The sequence below is a fragment of the Lissotriton vulgaris genome, chromosome 9 (assembly GCF_964263255.1).
Source record: "Lissotriton vulgaris chromosome 9, aLisVul1.2, whole genome shotgun sequence".
Classification (NCBI taxonomy): Eukaryota; Metazoa; Chordata; class Amphibia; order Caudata; family Salamandridae; genus Lissotriton; species Lissotriton vulgaris.
This window is the reverse complement of record NC_141697.1, coordinates 54,396,328-54,409,143: the sequence shown is the minus strand read 5'-3', so window position 1 is coordinate 54,409,143 and position 12,816 is coordinate 54,396,328. Positions and strand designations below refer to the sequence as shown.

Genomic DNA, 12,816 nt, shown 5'->3' with positions numbered 1-12,816 from the left:
GCTTGTATCTACTTTCCATCGACTGCTGGCTCGGCCTCTTCTGCTGGTAACTGCGCTTTAACGCAATTAGGGAGCCGCAAACAGGGCCCTTTTCCTACTCCCAGTCATGTTGACTCCTGGGAAGAGGAGAACAGGTCTTGCGTAGTCTTGGAAATCAGCCAGTGGTGCAAATTGCAACATTAGGGGGGTTGAAGCTGGATGTGGGTGTACACAGACATGCACACCTCACGCTGTGTTGTGTCGTCGAGGCATCAGAGGGGGTGCGCAACAGTGTAGAATATATCCTGCCCCAAACTTGTGGCGCGCGACTGGTCATAGGAGAGGGACTGACCGGGGAGCAAGGCCCCTTACACAAATTGTATCCAGTTTCCAAGAATTAGCCTGTTTTTGAGAAACAATTGCCAGTCTGTATTTACTAACAACAAGAAATAAAACAATCTTTACATTAAAAAAACACAACTTTATTTACATCAGCCACTAATAACCTATACAGAACGCTCGGCATTTAGACCACCGGACGATCATTGTTCTTGCCAGAGTCATGGTTGACCACCGTCCGGCCCGGCCCATACCAGCAGCAGCTCATTGAACGGTGGCCCCTGCCACTGCTTCCCGGGGTCCCTGCAGCATTTTACCGAGTATGAACGTAGCCGCTCCCCAATAAAAAGGGAGCCTGGGCCGACTAATACGATGAGGCCCCCAAAACAGGGCCAACCCTGATGGCATTAGGAGATGGGCTGGGCAACTGGGCCCCACCATTGTCTCCTGGCACAAGCCCAGTCCTTCCAGCTCTCCATGGACGTGCTGTGGCGTACCAGTGAAGGTCGGGGGCATTCGCTGGCGCCTGGACACATGGGTCCCCTCGATCACTGCAGTACCAACCTATGGTTGAGGTAGAGTTTGAGATGAATCTCAATTGTGCCTGACTTTTTTCAATGTCCGATTCCACGATGTGCACTTGCCTTGTGGCCAACCATGAGTCTAGCCCGTCACAAGCTCAAATAGTTAACTGGCCGGGTCATAGCTGATGTAGGACAAGGTTTTGCTGCATCTCTGCAGTGCCATATATTTTAACTCCTATAGGGTCACAGGCCTCTCCAGTCCTTATGCCAACAAAGGTTCAGGATATGAGCATCTTCCCGCCGTAGATCAACGCGCTGGGATTTACAGATGACCAGAGCGTACTGTTGCTTCGTCCCTACCCCTCTCACTGCCTTCCCCTGCCCCCTCAACGATTGCACAAAGTGAAGTGGCCTCTTGTGATGATAAGGCTCTGACCTTTCTGCATCCTGGTACTGTTCTCTTCAAGGGCGTATGAAGGACGTTGATCTAAGGAGGTCACCTTTGTCTCAAAAGCTCAGCACCCCACTTGCTCCAGGGGCTTTGCCTTGAACATGTCCTCTCCCTTCCCAACCACTGGTATGGGCAAGACGACGCTTCTTCAAACTGCTATGCCTCAGACTGGTTCCGGGCTTGTGGTAGTCTACCAGCCCAGACTGCGAGAAAGACCTGCGGCGGAGCCTACTCACAAAACATACGGTTCTCCTTCAGACACTTCAAAACACGGCTGCCTGTTCAGTGACAGGCAACTTCGAGCAGTCCACTAAATGATGACGTCTCAAGAAAACAAGTCCTATAGTCGTCGGCTTCTCTCCGATGAATCCGTCTGGCTCCCTCCTGTCCTGGGTAACTTTCAGATCTCAAGTCTGTTGTTCCACATAAATGTGCCTGATAATCTTGTTGCTTTGAGTGAGACAAGTTGAGTGCAGTGTAACCACATACTGTGTCCTTTGACAGCCTGAGCAGTTTCTCAAGTTTAAATGCTGAGTTCTGATAAGGAGTTTTTGGTTCCACACTGAGGTCTGGTGTGGCCAAGAGTCAGGATTCTGATGGGTAAGCCAGGCCGGAGCGAAAGGTCAGTAGGGAAAATACACCTAGTTACCTTTGCATGGCAAATTTGTGCCAATGTTTGATTCAAAACGGCATTGGTGACTGACCCTGTGAACTGTGCATCGAGTGGGAATGTCAGAAGGGGTGACCATACACATGTCACTTCAGTGCACACCTTTTGCTCATTATCACCCGGTTGTAGTAATAATGTTCATGCCAGTCAATCCTGAGCCTAAATGACTACAGTCCTTAAAAAAGAGGATAAGCCGCTATCTATTTACTCTCAAAGTTGGTAGACGTGAGATTGGGGCTCAAGGAGGTAACTCAATTTGCAAAGGATCACACAGTTTATCAAATGGGATAGCTGGTATTGGAATTGAAACTCAGGTCATGTGGCCTCTTTGCAGGTGGATTAACCATTTAGATGTTGGAAACAACCATCCGATCTGCTATCTTCTCCCTGCCCGGCCAGGTGTGTTGCATACTTGGCAAGCATCCAGTCTGATTCACCTGTCGGACTAGGTCAGCCTCAGTCTTGTGAGCCTTTCCCTATGGTGTTTGGGGGGACTGGGACCACTGCTGTTTTTCAGAGCCTTATTCGTTACTTTCTAATCAGTTGAAAAATAACTCAATATACATTTCTTTGGATAGACCCATGTCTGCAAGAAGCAAAAAGATCCAGGCGGAAAGAGAAACATGACAGTGTTCATGATGGTGACACGTCGTGTGTCTTGCATTAAAGTACTTTTCCATGTTCCACTTCCATGTCTGGCCTTTAAGTACATCCATGCGTGCCTGGCACGCGGTACAGCTGCTGTCATCTTGTGAGTTCCTCAAACTAGGTGGAGTTTGCTTCTCCGTATGTGACCACTCCTTAAACCAAGATCCGTTATCTGGGAGTTGACATCCAGCCAAGAACTTCCGGGTCAGTTCTCAGAAAGCAGACAGCCCCGAGGAGTCACCTCTACTGCCCGAGAGACCCCTTTGGAGAGGTTCACGATGAGCTACCAAGATTGGCATCGCAGCTACTGCCAGTGGAGGCTTGGGGGGTACCAGGGGTGAATGAGGACTGGCACGTCTAACACCACCTGATAGCAGATGGGTATGCCACAACTTTGCCACCAGCAGAGACTTGGCAGCATCCCGGAGTAAGCCAGGGCTTTGTACTGACACACCAAAAACCATAAGGGGCTACACCGTTGGTCGCTGGGGCTGTCAGCCTGCACATGATACCAAGGCTACCATTGAAACCTGCTCACGCCATGCATGTCCTGTGAATATTCCTCCTGGGTGCCTAATCGCTTGCTCACTGCCTAGTGTAGCGCAGTGAGCAAAAAAACAATGGACTGGAATGCTGCCCAGAGTAATTACCAGTGGCTGAAATTAATTCGAACATACCACACTTCACTTGATGGTTTTTTCTCTATCTGAGACCGGTTCTTTCGCTTGGAGCTGTGCACATTTCTTCTGGTAGATAGGTTGCTAACACAATAGAAAATTGCTGTTTTGCAAATCTATGCAAGTTGTTTGCCTGGTTGCCTCACTTGTGCCTTCTCCCTCCCCTGCTCCTTGATTCTTAAAATAGGGCGTCAGTTTGAAGAAAGAATGTAAGCTTCTGGGAAATGTACCTACCAGTAGTACTCGGCTACGCACAGCCTAAACACTAGTCCCTATTCCTAGTGTCCGCCCAACTAATGTCTTTCTAGCAGTTTCATATTCAGGGGAGGGTGCCGGAGGTGGTTTGTGAGGGACCACGGATGCTCAGAGAGACCATGCTGGGAGGAAACCAGCTGGAAGTAGGCAGGTTACCAGGAGCAAGTAGCTTCCTAGCATTGCACACACGAGACAGAAATAGTGACAATAACCCCTATATTTTCGTTCTCACAATGGTACATGGGCAGGGACTGGCATGGCTGCCGAGGGGTCCTCCCTAAAATCAACCATCAGAGCCGGGCATTCCCTGGAGGCTTTCAGCCGCCATGATGGAAGTGTCACAGCAAAATCTTTTGGGCCCAGAAACTGGAAAGCAGAGGTGAGACACCCTCCCTTGGGGTGCCACAACTCTCTCTCCCCCTGGCCAGTTCAGTTTATTTGTGCGCCTCCAGAAGGCCCCCCGACAGCCCCTTCTGTCCTTTGAGCGCAGCGTGACCCCAACAAAGCACTCAGTATTTGAAAATCAAAACAGCCTGTGTGTAAAAAGAGAAGCCTGGCCTACGCGAGGCGGGTCAGGCGGGCCTCGTCGGCGGGGCTCGAGTGTTTACACCGGCGGGAAGCTCTCTCAGTGAACCCTTCCCGAATCAAACTCTTTCCCAAACACAAAAGCGGCCCTGAGTTGCTGATGGCTTTTTGATAACAGCTGCCTTCAGATGTACACTCGAGTGTAACTCATTCATTCCTGTAATTTTCACATGTGCGCTGAGGTACAGCGGGCTGGCGGCCATTGAAGGGCCAGGCGGCCATTGAAGGGCTTGCAATGCATTGTGATTAGCCCCCCCTTGCTTTGCGCCCTACAACATTAGTGTATGCAGCCATGTTGTAGGTCCCCTCTCTTGTGAATGGCGAGGTGCTGGCGTCTCTTGTTGGCGCGTTAAGCCCATGCCAAGCCATTGTCCGGCTCCCTTTGCGCGCGGCTCTTCAAGCCCTCCATCTGACGGCCATCCGGCAAACAGCTGACGCTCAAGAGCGACTGTCGCTGTTTGCCTTCAATCCTGAGCCCTTCAAGTGGGTCCCTAAGTTGGGTATAAAAAGGGGCTGCTCGCGCAGAGGGCTCCACCATAAGCCGCTGAGCCTCGGATAGTTCGCTTGGCCATCGCAGGATCTTGCGGCCCTGTATCTGCCCACCTGCCGCCAATCGCCTGCGGGACCAACTTACCATCCTCGCGTCCTTGCATCGGACACCTTGTGCCCAAGTTACCGTCTTGCTTGAATTTTCTGTGAAATGGTAATATAAGTTCTTTTGAATGTACTTTTTCATAGCGATTGTTTATCCTGTGTATGCTGTCCCTTCGCTTGTGCAAATTTGGAAGGGGTGTTTCTTTCTCCCATTGTCCTGTCTCTACTTTCGGTGTTATTTCTTTTTAATTATTTAAATATCTTGTAAAGCACCAGTTGTCATTTTACAATAACTTTGAAGCAATGCTGTAGAACTTGTCACCTCTACCCTTCCTTTCGGACGACAGTAGACTTCTAACATCCAGAAAGGCCATCAGGAGACATGTCTTTGAAGCTCTACCTTTGTCTGGACCAGGCTTCTCCAAAGAGTAGCTTGTGAGCTACTGATAACTCTCCAGCTACTAGTAAGTAGAGGATGTGGCATTGTGGCCAGAGCTGCCGAAATTGGAGCTGTGAAACCATGTTGGATTCTTGGCGTTGGCTCAACATCCTGTGATTCTGGGCAAATCACTTAATCTCCCTGCTCCTACCAAAAATGAATTTGTCCTTGTGTGATGTAATGGGTGCTCATGTAAATCGCTCTTGTACCTCCGCGTCGAGTTTGCGCTATAGAAAACTACAATCAGAAAAAAAGCGCCTCTCTGTGCAGCCCAGTCCATTAAATTAGAAGCTTTTGCTTGGGTTAATTAGTAGATCTTTACACAATTTGAAAACTGTGTATTTTCGTAACTTGTAAGCTGATATTTGGAGAGAAATTGTTGAATTCCCAAAATATATTTAAAGCTTATATTTGAAAGATAAATTGTGCTTCATCAGGGGGATTTATTACGGATGTTTTTACCCTGGTGCCACGAGCATTTCAGCTCTGGCTGTTGTGTTACCCATGATGCAACATTCTAAATTGATAAAGTATTTTTTTGCATTACTGCTGAAGAACCAATGTCATCCCTCTCAGGTAATCTCGCACTCAGGGTGACCACTAATGTAATCTTGTCTGATGTGGTCTTTATTACAAACCTGATAATATCTGCTGGTAGCGCGGGATGATTTTTATTGAACATAAGTTCTTATTACGGAAAAGGTTGGAGATCCCAAGTGTTGACGAATATAGTGTCTTGTACTCCATCAAAAATCTTTGTGATTTAGTGCAGTCTTGCTTCCCGTTCCTAAATGTGTGCGGCAACATGTCTGAGGCTTCATGCTGATACATATGTGCTCACACCGGGCTCCTGGTAGCGTGTGCCTTTGTTTTTATGTGGTCGAAGCTTTGCCAAGATCCAGATTTTCGAGCTTCGCAAAGTTTCCTGGTTTAAATTAGTGCATGAGAAAAAAAATTCTGCACATTGAATGTTAATTCTCATTTCATTGTAAGATAATTTTTACTCTTATCAAACCCAGTCAAGATGGAATCTTTTTAAAAACTTTATCTGTGGTAGTTAACGTTTTGTACAATTTTTCTCTGCACAATTGCAAGTGAGTTCAGAAAATTTCTCTCCAGGTTTACCTTTTTCAGTTTAATTGTTGGATAAGTAATGATTTTAACACAAGTGTGGGAAAGTGTAAAACTTTCATAGAAACTTTGTGAAGGTTGTGAGAAAAAACTTTGCAAAACTTTAGAATGACTTAAGGTGTTTTCTATGTTTGTTCTCTCTTCGCTGTTTGCATCATTTTCTCATTGTGAGCTAATTTTTACTCTCATCAAAACCAGCCAAGATGGAAACTTTATAAGAAATGTATCTGCGGTAGTTTGTTTTTGTACAATTTCTCACTGCATAATTGCAAGTGACTTCAGAGTCTTTCTCTCCAGGTTTATCGTATTCATTTATTCAGAAACGTTGTGAAGGTTGTGAGAAAAAAACTTTGAAAACTTTAGAATGAAGTCCAGGTGTTTTCTATGTTTGTTCCCTCTGCGCTGTTTGCGGTATTATCTCTTTGTTGTATGTTTTAGGGCTGTTCGTAGACAGGTTTAGGTACTATATGCTTTACACATGCATTACTGGGTGTGAGGTCTGCATGCCCAGCGCCTTCGACTGGCTTCACGTGTTCTCCTCGGCCATTCCCTCCAGAGGAAATTCCATTCAGGGCCAGTCCAAAGGTGGCTGATGAAGCTTTTCCTGTACAGTGGGTACCGGGTAAGAACAGGGGACTGGAGGTGAAGGGGGTACCCCCAGCATGACAGCAGTCAGCAGTATTCACCGCTTCTCACTTCGGAGTTTTCTGATTTTCCCAAAAAGAGGCCGCACATTCCAGCGAACCCAGTGCTCCATAAATTCCCAAAACTGCTGGTCGCTCCATCCTGGAAAACTTCACGCGCCAAGTTTCGTCAAACTTCCTGTGCACGATTTACAACTGCTTTCGTTTTAATGGGGGGTAGGGGGAGGGTTACGGCTATTTAATAATATAGAAAGTCGCCCATTAAACTTCACAGGGTGCTTAATTTCCATTAACGAACTGTGAAATATTTCCCGAGGTTCATTTCGCCCGCCTCCTGCTTGTACTCTCGCACGTCTGCAATCCCCGCGCCTCGCAAAGGGTTAATGTGCTCCAGTTATGGCACAGAGGCTCCTTCCCCCATCTTCATTATGTTGCTAATTTACAAGCCTGCGATGGCCGAAGGAGTCTTATAATTAACTTCTAAACAGTTCATCAGGGGATTTTCGGAAGACAGCTTTGCTTTCATTTACAGACACCCGCCCTCTCTCACCTACATGCATGCACACACACACACACACACACTATGTATATATAGATAGATAGATAGATAGATAGATAGATAGATAGATAGATAGATATACCAAAAAATAATTACAAATAAAAAAGTAAACATATATATATATATATATATATATATATATATAAATATATATATACACATACATACACTCGTATATATTTATATACGTGCACATATATGTACACACGCACATATACACTAATATGGACACAATCACATGCATACACACAGATGCATATAAACGTGCACATTTGTAAGCACATACATATATGTACACACATATAATATGCGGCCACATGACACACACTCAGTAAAGTCTTGCCTTCGTGTTGAAGGACTAGGATGTTCTGCAGCTTAGCGCAGCGCAGAGACGCCATGGGCTTGGCACTTGAGGCTCACGGCTCAAGAATGAATGTTATGTTGTGTGTTTCTTCTACAGCGCTGCATACTGCTTTTCCACGGGATAGAATGCAATAATCTTGTCAGAATTTCCTACAAAAGTATTTCCCATTGGAGGAAATATGCACAATCTAAATCCAAAGTGACAATACATTTAAAAACAATATTTAGGACACAACAGTATCGTCAGACATAGAGCTGCCCTCAGCTTTTTGGCATTGTTAATGTTCACGGCAATGATATACATCAAGTATGCAGCAGATATCACAAGCGGAAATGTTTGTTGGTGCTAAAACAGCCAGCCTTTTTATTATGCAACTCTGAAGTTCTTCTTAAGTTGTCCTCAGAAGGATGAAAGGTAGAGCCTGCCCTATAGTGAATCTGTGCCTTGTAAGGGCCATACAGGTCAAGGCAGCTGGGGTGGACCAGTGTTTAATTTTAGCCAGTGGTTTCCGGTGCTGAGCACCAGAACTTAATTCTCTCCCACAGCACTAATAACAGCCCACCACATGGGGGCACTATCTCTCTAATTTTGAGAAAAGTACACCAACAATGTTTATTAATAATTCAATATACTTAAAAAATAAATAATATCTTCTGTTCACGCCATTCTTGCAGCTCTGGGTCCTGGAAGAGTCGTAAATTGTCCTTCTTGTGGGAGCCCAGTGGATGGTATTTGTGATGGTGCTGTCATTGGCAGCCTGGCTGGGGCAATGGGTGGCACAGGCTTCAGTGGCCCCTGAGAAGGGCCCTCAGAGTTTTTTTTTTTTTTACAAATGAAGTACCAAGTTCAGCCCAAAGAGGTGTTGTTCTGCTCCCGAGACCTGCATTGACAGATGTAGGTGGCTGCCTCATTATGCTTCATAGTGGGCATATGCCATTTCAACACACATAAAAATCTCCCTGTGCCATTTTTCTGCCACAATAGCCAGAGTAGTGACTACACTAACGCCACCCACATCTACCCAACCATCCACAAATCTCCAAAGCAGAGTAAGGCACAGAAGTGGAGATCTTGTTGTTCCAGAAGCCATGCTGTACCTTTTCTATAGCGCCTACATTTACAACACTTTAAACCAGCACTTGATGCAGCACACACCCGAAGCAACCATTGTGCCTGGCCATGGTGTGACCCCAGCATTTACTCACTAGCCCCTTACCGCTCTGTGCCTACTTTGTCCTCTGCTTCTTGAAGCGGGTTATGACCACCTGTGCCAGGACACTGTTTCTGCACCAGCTCCTGAGACTCTGGGGGATCCCCTGGGTGGGACACCAATAGGTTGTGAGCACCTAGCACGTAAAAAAGAGCATAAGATACCAATGTTTCAGCCCTGCAGACCCCCTGTGTATGTGAGACGGGTGCCAGTCGGGGCGGTGACGTGCCCGTGATAAAATGGACCTCTAAGCAGTGGTCCTTCTGCAGAAGCAGTGGCACCTACCATTGGTTTTCATTGCTTTGTGATCACAGCTGCCCCTTCAGAGCATTTGCAAATGTCCAACTTCTTACATAGTTTAATATTAGGGCTAATGTTCTGTGATAGGGAAACGGATGCACCTGGGGACAGAGGTGGGTGCCCGTTATCCCAGAATTGGTCACTTCGTGGAATCAGGAGGAGAATGCTGGTTTGGTTCTGCCGCTGGCAGCTTAGACCCTGGCGTCCATGTTGTCCCTTCAGAGGCCCCATCCTAGGGTGGACGTTGCAGGAGCGGGTCACTTGTGGATGGCTATAAGACCTCAGCTTTACTCAAAACATGGGCGCTGGAGATGGTACTGTGACGTAAAGGGCTGTCTCAGACATCTGTCTCTCTCCTCGTGCGGTCTCCAGTGGGTGGCAGACAAATCTATCTGCACTTGTCAATGTTTGCTTTCATGCTAGTTTTTCGTGGGATCACAGAGAACCTCTTTCTTTTTCTGAGTAGGGGATCCTGATTTTGCTTCTCTCTCGCCTTGCGATTCCCATCCTCCCCTCAGTAAACCTTGCTCCAGACCTTCTTTCTGTACCCGCATTATACCTTCATGCCTTCTACATGTCTGCCCTTCTACTGGTCTTGATTGTTTTTTTTCTTTCATCTTCTTCCCCCATGTTTCCACCACTTCTTTTCACCCCTTCATTCATCTGCTGACTCTTCCCATTATGTGTTGTGCCCGTCTTTTCTTTACATGCTGGCACACTCGTCCCCTGGATTAAAATGATGTCTCTTGAATTTTGGGGTTTGGTGGTCATCAACTTGTGTTGCAGTCGAATTGATTTTCGCCGAAAATCAAACTTTTTTTTTGGCATCACCAGCTTGATACTCTCTAGATAGGCTTTTCATGAAGAGCACATGCTACAGATGGGGCGGGTGTAGGACAGGAAGTGGATGAGACAACCGTGAAAATAGTCAACAGCATGGTGATAGGTGTAGGTGCAGTGTTATTCATCTGTTGGGAGCAGATATCTCTCGGCCTCTGCATTAATCGCTCAACAAATGAATGCTGAGCGGAACATCCTTTACAACTAAACTATTACAACGCTGTACCATTACAACGCAGGTTTTACAACAAAAGTCGTTACAACGACTTTCGCTGGAGGGTGCTCTAGGATAGGGAATAGTTTAATTTACTATCCAAAACCTTCCCTACTATCCACGGGGACTGGAGTTGGAATAGTAAATTAAACTATTCACTATCCAGCGCCCCCCAACGCAAGTCGTTGTAACGACTTGCGTTGTAAAACCTGCGTTGTAACGGTACGCGTGGTAATACCACACGTTGTACCGTCATACATCCGAATGCTAAAGGTCCACAGCGTGAATTTTTAGGCGAAATGTATCTTTTTTGCAGATCAACCAATTTCAGCAACACTAATTCTTTTCTTCTCTCCCCTTTCCCCCCAAATCCTTCTCCTGCGGTTCCACCTGGATCCTTAACATTGCCTGGGAACATTTGCCATGGAAAACCATCCTTTTGTGTTTTGGCTCCCAGAATCCTTCGTCCTGGCGGGATCACGACGACGCAACGTCCACGCATTCGGCGGGTACACCGGGCCCCTCCAGCGGGGGTCACGCGTCCCAGAGCGGAGACAACAGCAGTGAACAAGGTAAGCAGAGCTGAATCTACTCTTCCTAAGCGAAGCCGGCATAAGTGGTGCAACCGCTGTTTCCGCGATATCTGTACATCTGCCACCGAGTAAACATGGAGTGCAGGCTTGGAGTGTAATCAGCTGGGGCCTAGGGAGACAGCCTTCCCCTAACATGTATTTTTTATTTCACAGTCAAATATCTAATCTTTAAACAAGCGCTGGAATAACAATGGGTTGGCGATGCCAATTCCTTGACAAATTGGGTTATCTGCAGTTTATTTTTGTGTACTGTAAGTAAACAGAGCGGCAGACTCCTTTCTGGCTGCGATGGAGTAATTTGTAATAGAGCGTAAACAGGGGAATTTAGCTTGTAACATCATCAGCTCCTACAGTGAGTGGCAAAGCTGTTGATCGCATGGCAGAGTGTTAAATGAGTTTTGACGCATAGGATTAGCCAATTGTGAAACTTTTCTGTATGTAGCGTTGGGCCAACAGGCAACACGAGTCGAATTATCGATGCTGGTTGAGGATATCGCAAGGGCGGGGATGAATGTTCGGACTCTTTTAAAAATGGATGGAGGTGGGTGGCCACCTGCTGACACAGTTGTTCAACTATTACAAGCAGGTTATGTTTCCATGACACTTTCTTCAAGTATACACACTTTAATTTATCTGTCGTCAGTGCCTCAACCTTGCAACCTTCATAAGAAAAGCATAGTTCCATGACCCACAAGCCTGCAAGTGATGTCACTTGCTACTGCCTTGCCTCTACTACCTTGATTTTACTCCCTTGCCTCACTTCCTTGCATCTACTGCATTGTATGTACTACCTTGCATCTACTACCTTGCATCTACTACCTTGCATCTACTGCCTTGCATCCACTACCTTGCATCTACTGCCTTGCATCTACTGCCTTGCATCTACTGCCTTGCATCCACTACCTTGCATCCACTACCTTGCATCCACTATCTTGCATCCACTATCTTGCATCTACTGCCTTGCATCTACTGCCTTGCATCCACTACCTTCTATCTACTACCTTGCATCTACTACATTCTATCTACTGCCTTGCATCTACTGCCTTGCATCTACTGCCTTGCATCTACTGCCTTGCATCTACTGCCTTCTATCTACTACCTTGCATCTACTACCTTCTATCTACTACCTTCTATCTACTACCTTGCATCTACTGCCTTCTATCTACTGCCTTGCATCCACTACCTTCCATCTACTGCCTTCTATCTACTACCTTGCATCTATTACCTTCTATCTACTGCCTTGCATCTACTGCCTTGCATCTACTGCCTTCTATCTACTACCTTGCATCTACTACCTTCTATCTACTACCTTCTATCTACTACCTTGCATCTACTGCCTTCTATCTACTACCTTGCATCTACTACCTTCTATCTACTACCTTCTATCTACTACCTTGCATCTACTACATTCTATCTACTGCCTTGCATCTACTGCCTTGCATCTACTGCCTTCTATCTACTACCTTGCATCTACTACCTTCTATCTACTACCTTCTATCTACTACCTTCTATCTACTACCTTGCATCTACTGCCTTCTATCTACTGCCTTGCATCCACTACCTTGCATCTACTGCCTTCTATCTACTACCTTGCATCTACTACCTTCTATCTACTGCCTTGCATCTACTGCCTTGCATCTACTGCCTTGCATCTACTGCCTTCTATCTACTACCTTGCATCTACTACCTTCTATCTACTACCTTCTATCTACTACCTTGCATCTACTGCCTTCTATCTACTGCCTTGCATCCACTACCTTGCATCTACTGCCTTCTATCTACTACCTTGCATCTACTACC

The 12,816-nt window shown here is 46.3% G+C and overlaps 1 protein-coding gene across 13 annotated transcripts in view; it reads left to right on the top strand.

The window, feature by feature from the left end:
* Positions 1–12,816, top strand: part of MEIS2 (Meis homeobox 2) — a 311,789-nt gene that overhangs the window by 24,371 nt on the left and 274,602 nt on the right. For all 13 annotated transcript variants that reach the window (XM_086937010.1, XM_086937018.1, XM_086937009.1 and 10 more), the window contains exon 7: positions 10,881–10,995. In XM_086937010.1, coding sequence (XP_086793136.1) covers positions 10,881–10,995 — 115 coding nt within the window. The remainder of the gene's footprint in view (positions 1–10,880; positions 10,996–12,816) is intronic.